General features: G+C 41.6%; 1 protein-coding gene across 2 annotated transcripts in view; it reads right to left on the minus strand.

Annotated features, from left to right (window-relative positions):
- Positions 1 to 1183: 1183 nt before the first annotated feature.
- LOC120917644 (5-hydroxytryptamine receptor 3A-like) overlaps positions 1184 to 18321 on the minus strand; it is a 51997-nt gene continuing 34859 nt past the window's right edge. For both annotated transcript variants that reach the window (XM_040329093.1, XM_040329092.1), the window contains exons 4-9: positions 16143 to 16255; positions 9980 to 10149; positions 5787 to 5947; positions 3664 to 3868; positions 1655 to 1861; positions 1184 to 1566 (exon numbers count right to left, since the gene is read on the minus strand). In XM_040329093.1, coding sequence (XP_040185027.1) covers positions 1310 to 1566; positions 1655 to 1861; positions 3664 to 3868; positions 5787 to 5947; positions 9980 to 10149; positions 16143 to 16255 — 1113 coding nt within the window. In that variant the 3' untranslated portion in view covers positions 1184 to 1309. The remainder of the gene's footprint in view (positions 1567 to 1654; positions 1862 to 3663; positions 3869 to 5786; positions 5948 to 9979; positions 10150 to 16142; positions 16256 to 18321) is intronic.

Here is an 18321-nt window from a genome sequence, read left to right on the forward strand (position 1 = left end):
CTGTATAAAAGACACCTATCCACAGAAGCAATCAATTAGATTCCAATCTCTCCACCATGGCCAAGACCAAAGAGCTGTCCTTTGATGTCTGGGACAAGATTGTAGACCTACACAAGGCTGGAATGGACTACAAGACCATTGCCGAGCAGTTTGATGAGAGGGTGACAACAGTTGGCGCGATTATTCGCAAATGGAAGAAACACAAAGTAACTGTCAATCTCCTGGGGCTGTTGAACGACTGGGGCTTAAAGTAGAACTAAAAGGCAATTCAGGCAATCAGGTCACCTGAACTAGTGTCCCCATTGTAAGATTTCCTCTCTATTACTTTTCTAGGGGACAACCCAAAATTTGGGATTTTCTGTTACTTTTACTTACAATGATAATGGTAAATAGGACAAATAGAGAGGGTGAATCTCCCTAACAGACACAGACAGCAATAAAAACTGACAGGTGTTCTAATCCCTTGCCATTCTATCCAAAACTAAAGAAAACGTTTTGCCTTTAGTCAAACTTTAAATACGGTATGATGTAAGGAACTATGGGCCAGATCCACAAATATCCTGCGTAACTTAAATCTTCCGATTTAAGTTACACCGCCGCAAAATTTCTACCTAAGTGCCCGATCCACAAAGCACTTACCTTGAAATTTGCGGCGGTATAACTTAAATGTGTCCGGCGCAAGGCATGCCGAATCTAATGGGGCGAGTCCCATTTAAATTAAGCGCGCTCCCGCGCCGGACGTACAGCGCATGCTCCGTCGGGTAACTTACCCGACGTGCATTGCGCTAACAGACGTCGCTCCGACGTCATTTGCTTAGACGTTAATGTAAATGGCGTCCAGCGCCATTCACGGACGTCTTACGCAAACGACGTAGAGTTTAAAATTTCGACACGGGAACGACGGCCATACTTAATAGGGCTTAGTCAAATAGGACTTAGCCCTAGTTTTACACGGCGTAACTCGACGTAAACGACGTAGATTTAGCGCGACGGGCCCGTCGGAACGTTCGTGGATCGCCGTAAGTGTTCATTTGCATATTCTAGGCCGGCCGCAATGGCCTCGCCACCTAGCGGCCGGCCTAGAATTGCATCCTTAAGATCCGACAGTGTAATTCAATTACACATGTCAGATCTTCTGCCTATCTATGGTAAACTGATTCTGTGGATCAGTTCCATAGATAGAAACAGGGATATGACGGCGTATCAGTAGATACGCCGGCGTATCTCTTTTGTGGATAACCCCCATAGTAACCCAAAAGACATCCAATGATTTATTAAGCTGGATCCCCTTAATATGCATTCACATAATTCACTGTGCCCAAGCATAGATGAGAAAAATAAATACTGCAGTTACAGTAAGGAGATACAAAACGACAACCAGCCTATCGATGACTTTTGCAACTTGGAACCATTCTAACTTGGCATCTTCAGTCTTTGAGAGGTTTAACCTCTTGTGGATCTTAAGGATTTCTAACAGCAGTTTCTTCAACAGCTTTACTTCAAGGTTGTCCTTTTCCTGTAAATCCTTCATCACTTGTACATCACCTGTGGTCTTTGTTTTTGGCTCTGAACCAAAGAACACGGAACATTAATAAACAGTTGCTCAGAGTATTAGAAACAAGAATATACTGTATACTTTACATTGTACACAAACCTTTGGTCAGAGTCCCATTCCTGGTCATCTTTTCTCGAGAGGGTGCTTTCCTAAAGCACAGTACGCGTGCCATGTACTTTAAAACAAACGTTTTCAGCCATGGAGGAACATGTTGGGGGTTGACAGAATGGTCCAACACATAAGAGGAAAAAATAGTTCCAATAATACTAAGAACCATCATTGCCATACATACACAGCAGAAAATACCTATACAAAACAGAAGAGTAAACTGTTAAGTTGAAACTATATGTTAAAGTAGAAGTTCAGCCCTAAAACGAACTCTAAATCTACTGCCAGCCACATTCCAAAGCCGCGTACACACGATCAGTCCATCCGATGAGAACGGACCGATGGACCGTTGTCATCGGTTAACCGATGAAGCTGACTGATGGTCCGCCGTGCCTACACACCATCGTTTAAAAAAACGATCGTGTCAGAACGCGGTGACGTAAAACACAACGACGTGCTGAAAAAAATGAAGTTCAATGCTTCCAAGCATGCGTTGACTTGATTCTGAGCATGCGTGGATTTTTAACCAATGGTTGTGCCTATCAGCGATCGTTTTTTCCCATGCGTTGGGAATCCATCGGTTAAATTTAAAGCAAGTTGGCTTTTTTTTAACCGATGGTTAAACAACCTATGGGGCCCACACACGATCGGTTTTGACCGATGAAAACAGTCCATCAGACCGTTGTCCTCTGTTTAACCTATCGTGTGTACGAGGCCTAAGACTAATCTATCTAAAACCACAAAAACACAGAGAGGGCACACACAGACCTAGTGCATTATCCAAAAACCATTGCTTTATTAATATAATAAGTCCACATTGCATCATATCATGTGGTAGGAGAAGGTGAAGATCCAATAGGCTAAAGCATTTCAAGGACTAACCTCTTCCTCAGAGCCAGATAATCTATCTAACTCTGTAAAGCAAAAATTGCTATACATACCTTTTCTGCATTCGATCCAGTCTAGTCTCCAGCTGTGTGCAAGAGACAGCTGACAGCTGACAACGACAGCTAAAATGCCTGGCAAGTGACGTCACCCATAGACTTACTATGGGGCGTCCATACTTAACATTGGTACACCGCATGTACGCCACCATATAGCAGGGGTAACTTTACGCCGGGAAAAGCCTAACGTAAACGGCGTATCTGTACTGCGTCGGCCGGGCGTACGTTCGTGAATTCATGTATCTAGCTGATTTACATATTTCTAGGCGTAAATCAGTGTACACGCCCCTAGCGACCATCGTAAATATGCAGTTAAGATCCGACGGCGTAAGAGACCTACGCCGGTCGGATCTATTAGAAATCTATGCGTAACTGATTCTATGAATCGGGTGCATAGATACGACCGCTCTGACTCAGAGATACGACGGCGTATCTGGAGATACGCCGTCGTATCTCCTTTGAGAATCTGGCCCTAAATGTTTCTGATCAGAATCAGTTTATTAGGCTTCATACTCTAAATAACAGGTGCCAAACACAAGGCCCGTGAGCCGAATCTGGCCCTCCAGGCCATTTCAAGTGGCCCTCACACCTCTTCTGCAACTGCCGGAGAGCTCCAGCGCTCCTCTGGTCCTTCTCCAGGCTATTACTTTTTGCTTTCAAGCAATGCATCCTGCTTCTTCCCAGCAGCAGCATAAGGAAAGGGGGGTGCACTGTGATGTAAGGGAGAGTGGGGGACTCAACTTCTGATGGTGGGGTGGCTCTTGACATCTAATGTAAGGGGAGGGGATGCGCTGGACGTCTAATCTTACAGATACAACTGACCCTTTTGAGGGCAATCATAATGCTGATGCGGCCCACAATGAAATTGAGTTTGACACCCTTGATCTAAGTGGTTTATTTATAAAGCACTGAATTAGACATCCAAACATTCAGGGCAGGTGAATCTTTCTTGTGCACGTGTTTTAGGTTCCAGTGATTGATTCACCTGAAGCAAATATTTGATGAATAAAAAGAACCCCCTGGTGTAATAAGATCCATAAATGATTACATACATACCTAACATAGGTTGGCTACCAGAAGCAGGTAACATATTGTTCAGGATCAGCAGGAGCACAGAGAACCCGAGAATAACATTGATTTTGAACACAAGTCGTTCCTCGTACTTCTGAATGAACATACTACAGATGTCTAAGAGAACTAGGAAGCAGGCTGGGATGATGAGATTGATTATGTAGATGACAGGGGTTCTTTTTATTGTAACCTTGAAAAAAATGAGTAAAGAAATGAAAGTCTAAAGCAGACACCCTTGCAATAATATATCCAGCTAGCAATATATAGCTGAACATGTACTAATATAAAATAACAAAGGGCTATGAACAATGTTTTATCAAGTGATAAAACATAGTGAACAGTTATGCCGCGTACACACAATCAAAATTTCCGGCAACAAAATTGTGGATTTTTTTCAGACGGAATGTTGGCTCAAACTTGTGTTACATACACACGGTCACACAAATGTTGTCTGAAATTCCGAACGTCAAGAACGCGGTCATGTACAAAACTATGATGAGCCGAGAAAAATTAAGTTCATGTGCGCCGGAATTGCATACAGACAATCGGAAGAGCTTTTGTTGTCAAAAAAAATTGAGAACCAGCTCTCAAACATTTGTTGTGGGAAATTCCGACAGCAAATGTCTGATGGGGCATACACACGGTCGGAATATCCGACCAAAAGCTCACATCGAACATTTGTTGTCGGAAATTCTGATCGTGTGTACGCGGCATCACTGTATTTTCTCCAAGACATTCGTAGTTACATTTATTCCCATTTTTTTTAAATATAAATAAAGTGTTTCTTGTGAAAAAAAAACATAAATAAAGTGACAATATCTTGTTTTAAATCAGTGAAAAGATATCAAGACTTTTTTTAAATCATACTAACCTAGGTGGATGCAACATCCAATGCTGCATCTGCTGCATCCATGCCAACTCTAAAGTTGAGCGATCAGACGCCTCCCAAAAGCACCTTGTCCCCATGTCCCCTGGCTGGTGGTTGTGAGGGTCTGCAGGTGAGGGGGTTTATCAGAATCTAGAAGTTCCCAGATCCCGTCCACCCATGTGAATGAGTATGGGGTACATAGTACCTCTACTCATTCATCCAAAAAAAAAAAGTAGTTTAAATAAAGACAGTAGTCCTTTTGACAAGTCCTTTATTAAAAAAAAGAAAAAAAGTTGTCTCACAGTTTAAATCCAACGGCAACCACGATGAACACCGGGCGCCGACCTGAAAAAAGGTTTGTACCCAACGCTGGCAACCACTGAAAGACAGCTCTACCACCTCCCGCTGCTAAATAAATAAAGGGGTGGGGCCACCCGGTGATGTCACCCCACCCCCTTGTGATGTCATTGACCGGGGCATGCCAGAGGTTTGAACAAACCTCCTGAAGGTGTCAATATAAAAACAGGTCCAAGAGTAATGTATATACTTTAAAGTCCATAGACTGAGCACAGGTGCATTTCAAATCTGTATTTACAGATCAAACATAGAGAACAGTAGTTTAGGGGACAGCGATTATCCTATTAACAACAAATGCATTACCATAAACCAGGTAGATCCAAACACATGGATGTTTGGTTTGTCACAGCAGGTCTCAGGTGCTTTGTCTGTGCTGCGGTTTGAGCTTATCATTTTATACTGTACTACAGTGGCGGCTGGTGCTTTTATTTGGGGGGAGGGGGGGCGGCAAAAAAAACAACTGGCACCCCCCGTTCGTTCAAACCCCCCTCGAGTCGGTCGGTCAAAATCCCCCCACCCCCCCAGTTGTTCAGAAATACAAACACACAACCCCCTCCCCCCTGTCGCTTGCCTGTCTATCCACCCACCAGCCCTGGACTTACCCCATTTAGGACGCGGGCTGATTCTACGGCTTCCCCTGGGTCTTTTTCTCGGTGGCTTCCCCTAACCCACCCTTTTTGTAAGCCAATTAGAGCCTCAGGCTCTAATCACGTGCTTCTAAAAAAAATTTAAATAAACATTGGAATCCATGAGCCTGGTGCCCTGTATCTAGATTAGGGGCCAGGTGCATGGATTAGGGGGGGGGTGGCGCCCCTGTGCCCCTAATAGAGCGGCCTCCATTGCTGTACTACTGGTTTACCCAAGCTTTTGTTCTAATATTTACCTTATAAATGACTACTGTGTACTTGTTATTCAGGAAGCCATAGGTGTCATTCTGTACTGTGATATTTAAAAGGTTCCAGTCTCCTTTACTGGCAAACACTTCCTGCGAATGTCTTAACACATTGTATGAATCCGACAACGCCAGCATAACGAGTTCATTAACTGGAGGAAAAGGAAGTGAATATGGAAAAAATAAATGACCCAAGGTCTTTAAAAAATGAAAAATGTATATGTATATGTATATATATATATATATATATATATATATATATATATATATACACACACACATACTGTAATACTGTATATTTCTACCCCCCCCCCCCCCCCATTTCCCAGACTGGTGCAGCAATACAGTACCAGTCATTTGTCATTTTTATTTTTAAGGAGCATTTCCTGAGTAAACTAAGTGGGGTTCTACTGCCTTCTGTAAATGCTAGTTGCCTGGTTATTAGGTTTCAGTATTTCTGAATCACTGACCTAGGACAAGTATGCAGATAAGGATAAGGACTTCTGACTTTTCTGATCTGCATACTTGTTCTGGATCAGAGACTCAGAAAGTACTGAAGTCAGATGGTCTGCATTATAGCCAAACAGCTAGTAAGAAGGTCAGCAATGATGGCTCCCAATTTTTTTTGTTTTTTAGGAAAGGCCAATGTTAAAGCCCAATTAAAGCTCACTTTCTCCAGTCACCCCTCTCCACGAAGGGCCTACTAGTAGTATGCTTTGCATTTTTTTATATACTTACCTTCTTTAGAAATCTTCAGGGGCCAGTCAATGCACTGGCTTCTCCTGTTCTGTCTTCTCCCAGCGGTAGTGGTCAGGGCCACTCTGTGCATCACTACATTGTGTATGAAGGGCACCCTGGTGATGCTCCCTCTACGGAAGATAACATGACATTCTGCATTCACAGTTGTCCTCAGTCTAATTTCAATAACTGAGAATAGTTCGCGGTAAAATTATGTACTGTGTGGAACATTTATGGAGTGAAGGTGAGTATTGCAAATAAACCTTTGCCTGAATATGTCCTTTAAGGAACAACTATCATTAGATAGCTAACTTATCAAATAATATATTTCTGGAAAAATATCTCCAATGTACACTGTTCTTATTTCATCTAAAAGATCAATTTCTCTCCAATTTCTTCTTTTTTATTTAGCTGCTTCTTAAAACTGTTGCCTTTGGAGTCTACCATCTGGAGTCCATCCATCTTCCCTTTGAATTGGCATCCTCCTCCCATATATGCACTGAATGTGCCCAACCGAGTCTTCTGTTCAGTATATGGCATACTTGCAAGCAGCAGGAGTTAAAGAGGTAGAATTCTGTATGAGACATTTACTTATACATGCACAATCTAATTGTTAGTCTCTTCTAGCTCTACCAACTATGTAGTGCAAGGGCATTCCTCACTGGATATGAACTAAAGGAATTGTTAGGTAGGCCTTCACATTTGTGCTATTAAATAGAAAGAAGATTGTGCCACGACTAGAGATGGGATGGAAAAAGAACACAAAAATTGGGGGGAAACAAAAATTAAGTTTTTTTCCAAGCCGTTTTTTTTTTTTTTACGGAAAAATTAAATAATAAAATATGTGGAATACAATGATAAGCAATATATCTATGACTTGGTATTCAAACTTTATAACATGAAGACCTTAATGAAAGATTTCTGAGACTTTATGTAAAGTCTTAAATTATAGCAAGTTCCCACAGTTGAAGACAAGCAAATCCTGGAATACAGGCCAAGTAACACCAAACTTCTCAATACAGTTCTCAAACAAGAGAAATATGCATTTTTGCCACTAGGTGGCACTGCAGGGAAAAGGTCCAATTTAGCTTGCTTATGGGCTACTGCAGTTGGGTGATTGCTGGGATACAGTAGATGTTAATTTCTGTCCTCAAATGCCTTATTTGACAGGTAGGAGGGTAAATTTGTCTTTTAAATTAGTTTATATTATTTACCCTTTGAATTATTTATTTTAATGTTCTCTGCCATCGCAGCATAATGTTTACCTATAGTCTGGTCAGTAAATTGTTTTTTCTTTTTCTCCTCTCAGTAAAATGGTGAGAACATCATCTTGAGTTTGGAAACATTTCCACAGTGCAATTTCTGCTGAGCGCTAAGCTGCAATTTGCAAATATTGTGAGAAGAAATATTCTTTTCCAAATGCTACAAGGATGACAAAGCACATCATTCATGCCAAAGTTGTCCTAAAAGTTTTAAAAAATACTTTATGGAATTAAATAATGAGGACCATAATGAAAGTGTGAGTAGCTTTTCCATCCAGAGTTCTCATTGTAAAAACATTCTTTCTGCGGCTTCTGGATCCTAAAGTGTTTATTCGCAGGAGCAGTATCTTCATGTTGCAAACCACTGCCTGATAAAAATACACAATCCCTTCATTTAGAGATAAAATTACACCTGAAAATCAGGAGAACATTCATCAAGCTTCTGCAAGAGCATTATATTCTTCTGGTTCAGCATTGTCAATAAGTGAAAATGCATGTTGGCAGGAAGCTTTTACATTATTATGAGCGAAAGTGGGGCGGTTACCTGTTCTCATGTATAGGTGAAGAGTTCTTAACATATACAGTCCTTGTTATTCCATTTGTAATATTTTATTTTTTTAAAATCAAGTTTAGTTTACTGAATAAACTATACTTTTATTTCATGCATAATACTTTTATAAACACTGTATTTCACATTCCGTGACTTTTAATTTGTAAAACTACTCCACACTGAAATTTTTTCTTAAAAAAAAAAGGGGACTTTTTTTATTTTCCAATGACTTCAAAATGTCCTGAAATTTTACATCTCTAATTGAGACTATACAATAAGATTGTAATATGTATGGCCAGCTTTGCTACAAAGATTCCCTTCCTAAACTAAAGGTTAAATCTTTCATTCATACATGTTCTTCAGTATTATAACTTATTAAAATTAAATTATTCAACTAATACTAATCAACTATGCAAATAAAAAATATGACATTATTTACTAAAGCTTTACTGACATTACTGCAGTATGTATTAAAGCGGAGGTTCGCCCAAAAATCAACTTTCTGTCACTAGATCCAGCATACTGCTGACATCTGCAGTATGCTGTATTTTTTTTTTTGTACTTATCGTTTTAGCGGTCTTTCTTCTCCGGCTCCGAGCAGGGAATCCTTCGGGGAGTAGGCGTTCCTAAATCAAGCGCAGTTGATTGATGGGCTTGGATAGCGCATCACGCCATCCGGAAATAGCCGACGTGACTCTCGGCTGCTTACGACGCTATGCGGCGCCTGCCGTGTAGAGCTGACTGCGCAGGCACCGTAAATTGCCGAGAGTCACGTCGGCTATTTTCGGAAGGTGTGATGCGCAAGCCCGTCAATCAACTGCGCTTGATTTAGGAACGCCTATACCCGGAAGGATACGCGCTCGGTGCAGGAGAAGAAAGACCGCTAAAATGATAAGTACAAAAAAAAAAAAAAAAAATCCAGCATACTGCAAATGTCAGCAGTATGCTGGATCTAGTGACAGAAAGTTGAATTTTGGGTGAACCCCCGCTTTAATAACTCAGTTTTTTCTCTCTCTAATACTTTAATACCATTCATAAGTGTGCGCAGCCTCAAAGCTCAACACATATGCGTTTGAAATATTTACTGGCCTCTTCCCCGCTCTCCGTCCTGAAACAATGGGAGGAAAGGGAAGGAAGGGGGAGCAAGGGAGCACATGGGGGACCCTGGCAACAGAAGGAAGAGAAACAGGGAAAGGAGGGGTGGCATATATTAGCACCAATCCCCTATATTTTCCTCCTGTGGCAGCTGAATGTTGACAAAAGGGAGAGGAGGAGAAGAATACTTTCAGCTGCTGCAGGAGGAAAATGCAGATCAGTTCCACTAAATTGCACCCTGCCACATCTCCTGTGCAGGTTCTGAGGGTCCCCAATGACAGGTTGCCAATCCCAGGATTAGGGTGTGCCCACTGCCCAGGCACACCCCTTGCGCACGCCTATGATACCATTAATAGCAAAAATATATTTACCACAATAGAAAAGTTTTATGTTGAATATATGTTTTTCTGATTTAAAAGCAGAGGTTACATTTTGTGAGAAATGCATTAAAATCGACCAAATGAAGCAATGTAGATCTCCACTGATAACATAACTACAATAGAGCCCACAGCACTGTTCTTGAAATGTTTCCTACATACCTGAGTAAAGATATGATCTAAAGGTCAGCGTACAGGTCTGAGTGTCAAAGGGGAACTTAAACAAATCCATATTGCAGGTGCTGATGACCCTTAAAGGGAAAAAACTGCTGATGGTTCCATTACTGTCCAGGTTTAAATATGAAGTCCCTGGAGTATTATCACGTTCAGTCCTATATGATACAACATAGGATCAGTTACTTGGGTTATTACTCGTGTTTTTATTCCATACATTTTGCAACAAAGCCAACTATTCTAAAACAGAGGTATGTCTGTTCAAGTACCCATACAAGGATCACCTCCTAGTTATTAATATATGGTTGTGAAAAGGGGAAAGTGCGCTTACCAATAAAATTAAATACAATAGTGAACCAGCTGCTAACTCAAAAATGTTATACTAACATAAAATCTTATACAAAAAATGTGGAGTAGCGCTTAAAAAATAATAATTGAAGGCCTCCGGTTGACAAAGGCTGTTGTGAAATGTCAATCAAGATACTAAAGTACATGTGATTAAAGTCAAATAATCAAAAAATCAATAGTCCAAGTGAAAAGAAAAAAACAGGAGCGTAACGCCCCAGGCGGTGAATAAGATCTGGCTCCAATATGGATAAATGCAGCTTGCTGACCCTTACCACAAACGAAGGTCCCAACGGACCTAGTCAAGCTGGAATCGCTGAGTGTATTGAAGAAAGGACTAGTCAGTGTAGAAGGTCCCTCCCGAGGTCATAAATCCATAAATAACGCAACCAGAAAAAAAGGAAAACTCATATAGTGTAAATCTGTGTTAAAAATATACACCTAAGTGTATCACCCTGTGACTGGCAACAGACAATGTGAACGTAAAAACCACCACCTGTGCACACACTGACCCTTACCAGAGCATAGGATCCATCCGGATCAGTCAGAGCATAGGGAACATACACAGTGAGCAGCAATGGAGTGTCTCAGTCGATGTTGCAGCAGGAGATGCAGTAAATCCAAAGTATAAGGGGAGGAAAGAGAACTCACATGGCGTGATATCGTACAGATATTTATTAAAAAGAAATAGTATCACTTACAGTTGGATACAAAATTGTCAGCAGAGAGAAAAAGCCGGCCGGCGTAGCAAAACAAATCCTCAATTCGCGGTGACGTCAGCACGTCGCCTCCCTACGTTTCGTCTGCTCTTAGACGTGGTCACGGGAATGAGGAGACGTTCTGCGTCACCGCATAAATACGAAAAAAAGGGCGGGGAATCAGTCAGACAACAGTCTCTAAAGATCACCCGTCCGCCATCTTACTTGAGGGCTACAGTCAGGGAAACAAATATTATTGCATATAAGTGAACCTAAGCTGTTATAGGAACGTATCCTAACACCGGAACCCCGGATATTATCTCTTCAAGGGACCGTGGAAGGAATACTAAATATTCAACCTACACCAGACTTATGGCTGGTGACTGCAGATGTCACTTCCTTATACACGGTGATCCCACACGATCTAGGATTGGAAGCGGTCTCATTTTTTCTTGAAAGAGATTCAGGTCTTCCGACTGCTCAAATCTCCTTCATCATGGAGTTACTGCAATATGCCGCATCTCACAACTTTTTTTGGCATGATGGTCAGTATTACAGGCAGGATAAGGGAGTAGCGATGGGGGCCAAATATGCCCCGAGTCTGGCCAATCTATTTATGGCCAAATGGGAGGAGGATGTCGTCTGTGTTGGTAGTAGGCCCCATATTCGGTTATGGGTGCGGTACATAGACGACATCCTCCTTCTTTGGACAGGGTCTGAGAATGAGTTGTCCACCTTTATGACATTCCTCAATACTAACAACAGGGGGATTATTCTTAAATATGAGGCCAGTAAGCAAAAGATTAATTTTTTGGATCTTACCATTTCTGCAGACACTGATGCTTTCACTACTGCCACCTACTTTAAGAGTACTGACAGAAATGCGTTTATTCCAAGTGACAGCTGTCATCATGTCACTTGGCTTAGAGCTGTGCCCAAGGGGCAATTCCTTCGCCTGAAAAGGAATTGTAGTAAACATAACGTCTTCCTTGATCAGGCTAAGGTCCTCACTGAACGCTTTGTTGAAAAGGGTTATGACCGTGGTTCCTTGATTGACACTTTGGATTTGGTGACCAAAACTAATCGTGAGGATTTACTTTGTATTAAACCCCGAGATGATCAAAGTGGTAGTTACAAAACTCCTTTTGTGACAGATTATTGCTGTCAACATGCTAATGTTAAACATATCATCAGTAAACATTGGCATGTGCTCAAGAGTGACAAGATTTTGGGTGCAATATTACCAGACAAACCCCGTGTCATCTTTAGGGGTTCAGCATCGTTGAAGGATAAGCTGGCCCCTAATGTCCTGGATCCACCCAGGATCCCTTCCATGTTTTTATCTGGCCTTGTGGGTTTTTTCAAATGTGGCAAATGTAATGTTTGTGCGGTCAATCGTCAAATTTCTAAGAAAACAACCAGCTTTGGCTCCAGACATTCAAATAAGAGGTTCCCAATAGAAACATTCATCACCTGCTCTACGGTGGGAGTGGTATACCTACTTCAATGTCCTTGCGGACTCCAATATGTGGGAAGGACGAAACGTCCCCTCCACATACGTTTGAATGAACACCTCACGAACATCTGTAATGGCTTCCCTAATCATTCTGTGTCCAAACATTATTTGTTGGCTCACAATAAGGATCCTGTGGGGACTATCTTCCTAGGAATTGAGAAATTTCAGGCACACTGGAGAGGGAGTGATTTGGTGAGGAGTATCTCAAGATCTGAGATGAAGTGGATTCACCAATTAAAATGTTATGAACCTTATGGTATGAACATTGAGGTGGATGTTAATTGTTTCATCGATAACGCTTAGGTGCAGGACACCCACCTCATTGGTTTTACATATCCGAATATTTTTAGTCCTTTTTTAACCTTTTTATATGCTTTTTAATAATATAATATGTTCCACACGTTTTATATATGTTTTTTACGAAATAGTGTATATTCTCATTTTCTTGCTGCTCAATTTTTTGCAGTTTTTTAATTGGGTCACTGTTGGCAAGCAATGGTCCGTCTACATTTGTCTTACTGTATTTATATCATGTATTTATATTATTTACAATATCATTAATAGTTATTAATGATGGTGCCATTTAGGTTACTGAATGAAGCACCAGAGTCAGAGGACATGTGTCAGTTTTCTCTGGCAGTGTTTGGACTGTTATCATGTCCTCTGTGACTATATATCTTCTGTTTGTTTTTTATAATATTGTTGTCATGGCGCTGGCCGGACGGACATCAGTCTCTGAGGATGTACTTTACCGTTTTTAAACCATCCTCCCCTTTTTGTTTATTTTTTTTGAGTGTTGCATATTTAGTATTCCTTCCACGGTCCCTTGAAGAGATAATATCCGGGGTTCCGGTGTTAGGATACGTTCCTATAACAGCTTAGGTTCACTTATATGCAATAATATTTGTTTCCCTGACTGTAGCCCTCAAGTAAGATGGCGGACGGGTGATCTTTAGAGACTGTTGTCTGACTGATTCCCCGCCCTTTTTTTCGTATTTATGCGGTGACGCAGAACGTCTCCTCATTCCCGTGACCACGTCTAAGAGCAGACGAAACGTAGGGAGGCGACGTGCTGACGTCACCGCGAATTGAGGATTTGTTTTGCTACGCCGGCCGGCTTTTTCTCTCTGCTGACAATTTTGTATCCAACTGTAAGTGATACTATTTCTTTTTAATAAATATCTGTACGATATCACGCCATGTGAGTTCTCTTTCCTCCCCTTATACTTTGGATTTACTGCATCTCCTGCTGCAACATCGACTGAGACACTCCATTGCTGCTCACTGTGTATGTTCCCTATGCTCTGACTGATCCGGATGGATCCTATGCTCTGGTAAGGGTCAGTGTGTGCACAGGTGGTGGTTTTTACGTTCACATTGTCTGTTGCCAGTCACAGGGTGATACACTTAGGTGTATATTTTTAACACAGATTTACACTATATGAGTTTTCCTTTTTTTCTGGTTGCGTTATTTATGGATTTATGACCTCGGGAGGGACCTTCTACACTGACTAGTCCTTTCTTCAATACACTCAGCGATTCCAGCTTGACTAGGTCCGTTGGGACCTTCGTTTGTGGTAAGGGTCAGCAAGCTGCATTTATCCATATTGGAGCCAGATCTTATTCACCGCCTGGGGCGTTACGCTCCTGTTTTTTTCTTTTCACTTGGACTATTGATTTTTTGATTATTTGACTTTAATCACATGTACTTTAGTATCTTGATTGACATTTCACAACAGCCTTTGTCAACCGGAGGCCTTCAATTATTATTTTTTAAGCGCTACTCCACATTTTTTGTATTAATATATGGTTAGAATGGGGAACTGTGCTCATGTCTATATATAGGTAGTTACTGATTTCAAAGTATGCAAAACATATAACACATTAATGAATAATAAACATTTTTGCATTAGTATATTTAGAAGCCATAGACAAAACATTTTACATTTTGACCATAATGATTTGCCTCGGCTCAAACCACTGAAGTTTAAAATGCAATGTTTTGTTTGAGTGCTATGACTTTGAAAACTTCCCTTTAATTGCCAGTGTTGTTGGCCCGTCACAAACTTAAAGTGGAGGTTCACCCTAAAAACAAATTTTTTACATTAAAAAGTACAATAGTAAGTACATTTCATTTCGGCAGGTTTTTGTTTTTTTTGCTCTGTACTTACCTTTATATCCGGATTTTGTCCAGGGCTTCCGCGTTCTGACGACTCCGGGACTGGGGGTTCCTATCCCAGCCTCAGGGTTCCGATGCTTGCGGGACTGGGCGTTCCTATCCTTTCGTTGGATGATTGACGGCTTGTGAAACAGGTGACCTGTCGCACAACGCGCGTCACCAGATTTCCGGAAATACCCGAGCTAAGAGTCGGCACTATATGGCGCCTGCGCCCGCCGTGTAGAGCTGGCTGCGCAGGCGCCGTATAGTGCCGACTCGCAGCTCCGCTCTTTCCCGACGTCTGGTGACGCGCGTTGTGCGACAGGTCACCTGTTTCACAAGACGTCAATCATCGTACGGAAGTATAGGAATGTCCAGTCCCGCAGTCATCGGAACCCGGAAGCCCTGAACAACATCAGGATATAAAGGTATGTACAAAAAAAAAAAAAAACTGCCGAAATGTATTGTCCTTAATATGCTGGATCTGCTAGATGCAATTAAAAAATTTTTTTTTGGGTGAACCCCCACTTTAAAATAATTGCCTACACAAGCAAAGAATCAAGTACTTTCCTTTCTAAAAACTATTTTTGTTAACTTGCGACAGAGCTGTGTAAATCTCAGGAAAAAATGGACAGAAAAACACCTTTAGCAGGTAAAATAGCTCTCAAAAAATGATTACATCTGCTTGTTTAGCTGTTTGCCTGGAGTTTAGCTCCAAATACAAATGGAAACATCATGTCTGCTTCCTGGAGAGTTAAGCAGATGGTACTGTACTTTGCTGAAATGCGTGGCAACACTGTTGATCATTTAAATGCCAGTGCCAGCTTTGTCAGTCCATGGAGAGAAGCTAGACTCAGCCTGAATTTCTGGCAGGATCACTAGGTATCAGTAGACAGGTGCAGTACTGCACAAAACTTGCCCAAACAAACAATTTCCATTGCTAAGTGATGCAGCTGCTGTGTATGCGGTAATGAATACAAGGCTTCCCCTGACTAGCTGAAGTGTGAAGTCACCATTTCCACCTAGGCCAATCATAGGAAGCCTTGTATTCACTGATAAAAATACAAGACTTCTCCTGAATGGCAGGGAATCAGTAGTGGACAAGAAGTTTTCCACAATGCTGCCTGAACACAGTGCTGCTTACTTTATGGTTTATTTATTTATTTTTGTTTATAGCGCAAAAAATAAAAACCGCAGAGGTGATCAAATACCACCAAAAGAAAGCTCTATTTGTGGGAAAAACGGTCGCCAATTTTGTTTGGGAGCCACGTCGCACGACCGCGCAATTGTCAGTTAAAGCGATGCAGTGCCGAATCGCAAAAAGGGGCCAGGTCCTTTACCTGCATAATGGTCCGGGTCTTAAGCGGTTAATTGGCACACACAGGGTCAATGTCATTATTTTTTAAAGGATTTTAATAAAGTTGCTTTACTTACATTTCATAAACATAAAGATCTGGCTTCCAAAAGAAACTGCTGCCGGGAACGAAAATGTTCGTAATTCCACAAAAATCATCAGCGTCCCAGGAGATAAGCTCATTGCGCCAAGTCTGCAGTATAAACACAGAGATGATTAAAGCGTTCCCTTGAAAAAAAGAATATAAGGTAACAGACAATTGTTAAAATAGCTGTACACCTATATATAGTACAGTGTATGTTAATTCCTATTCCAATTTTTTTTTTAATTGGCTTTGGATACAATAGGAAATAGCTCTGTCAAGTTTTTTTTCTGTTCATTGAACTTTTCAAAAGGTGATACAGAATAAAGCTTACACAGGGGCCAAACCAAGGGCGGCTGTGGAAGTCCGCTGCCTATATAATACAAAACATAAAAACTCTAACATAAGCCATAACTATGTGACTCACGCTATTATCATGAGAACAAACATACTTATTATTTCGCCCCTCAGCAAAGGAAAAACCTCAAGAAAACTCCCAACCAGCTGACATCAATTATAAATCTACATTAGTTACACAAAAGCATCTGACAGCTGACCTGTAGAGTCACTTAAAGCAATTTGGACCACACCTTGGCAAACTTTGTAGAACAACCCCTATTGCTATAGGTGTCTTCTTTATCCACTTAACCCCCGGACCATATTGCTGCCCAAAGACCAGAGCACTTTTTGCGATTCGGGACTGCGCCGCTTTAACTGACAATTGCGCAGTCATGCGACGTGGCTCCCAAACAAAATTGGTGTCCTTTTTTTCCCACAAATAGAGCTTTCTTTTGGTGGTATTTGATCACCTCTGCGTTTTTTTTTTTTTTTTGCGCTATAAACAAAAATAGAGCGACAATTTTGAAAAAAATGAATATTTTTTACTTTTTGCTGTAATAAATATCCCCCAAAAATATATAAAAAAACGTTTTTTTTCCTCAGTTTAGGCCGATACGTATTCTTCTACCTATTTTTCATAAAAAAAAATCGCAATAAGCGTTTATTCATTGGTTTGCGCAAAAGTTATAGCGTTTACAAAATAGGGGGTATTTTTATGGCATTTTTATTAATATATTTTTTTTACTAGTAATGGCGGCGATCAGCGATCTTTTTTCGGTACTGCGACATTATGGTGGACACTTCGGACACTTTTGACACATTTTTGGGACCATTGGCATTTTTAGAGCGATTAGTGCTATAAAAATGCATTGGATTACTATAAAAATGCCACTGGCAGTGAAGGGGTTAACATAGGGGGCGGGGAAGGGGTTAAGTATGTCCCTGGGTGTGTTCTTACTGTGGGGGGGGGTGGCCTCACTAGGGGAAACACTGATCCTCTGTTCATACATTGTATGAACAGAAGATTAGCATTTCTCCCCCTGACAGGACCGAGAGCTGTGTGTTTACACACACAGCTCCCATTCCCCGCTCTGTAACGAGCAATCGCGGGTGCCCGGCGGTGATCGAGCCCGCCGGGCATGCGCACGGGAGTCGGGGGCGAGCGCCCCTAGTGGCCGCTTAAAGAGACGCCGTATAGCTACGGGCTCTCGCCCAGGAAAGCCGACTTGCCGTGCCACCGCCGTATAATGACGGTGCGAGGTCGGCAAGTAGTTATATAATGGCAATTGATCAGCTGTTTCCAGAAGTTGCTTGTTTGAGGATCAGGCCTCGTACACACGACCGAGTTTCTTGGCAAAAACCAGCAAGAAACTTGCTGGGAGATATTTTTTTGCTGAGGAAACCGGTCGTGTGTACATTTTCTTTGAGGAAACTGTCGAGAAACTCGACGAGCCAAAAAGAGAGCATGTTCTCTATTTTCTTGACGGGAATGGAGAAAATTGGCTTGTCGAGTTCGGCCTAACAAGGAACTTGACGAGGAAAACGATGTGTTTCGCCCGTCGAGTTTCTCAGTCGTGTGTACGAGGCTTCAGGCTTTTTTTTCAAGGGTAATGGCCTTCATGGCATAAAATAATAGCAGCCCCAAGAGTGTGCGTTCGGCCACTATGGGGGCCAAAGCTTCCACCCAACCCAGTAGGCAGACACGTAAGGAGGAAGAAAATGCAATTCCCAGGACTAGATGAATAATGCGGACAACCACCTCCCAATATTGAGTGATAGCAGGGCAATATGTGGGTGAAGTCCCCCAACTGGTGAAAGCATCTGCAACAACTTTGAGG

The sequence above is a fragment of the Rana temporaria genome, chromosome 11 (genome assembly GCF_905171775.1).
Source record: "Rana temporaria chromosome 11, aRanTem1.1, whole genome shotgun sequence".
In the NCBI taxonomy this organism is placed as follows: Eukaryota; Metazoa; Chordata; class Amphibia; order Anura; family Ranidae; genus Rana; species Rana temporaria.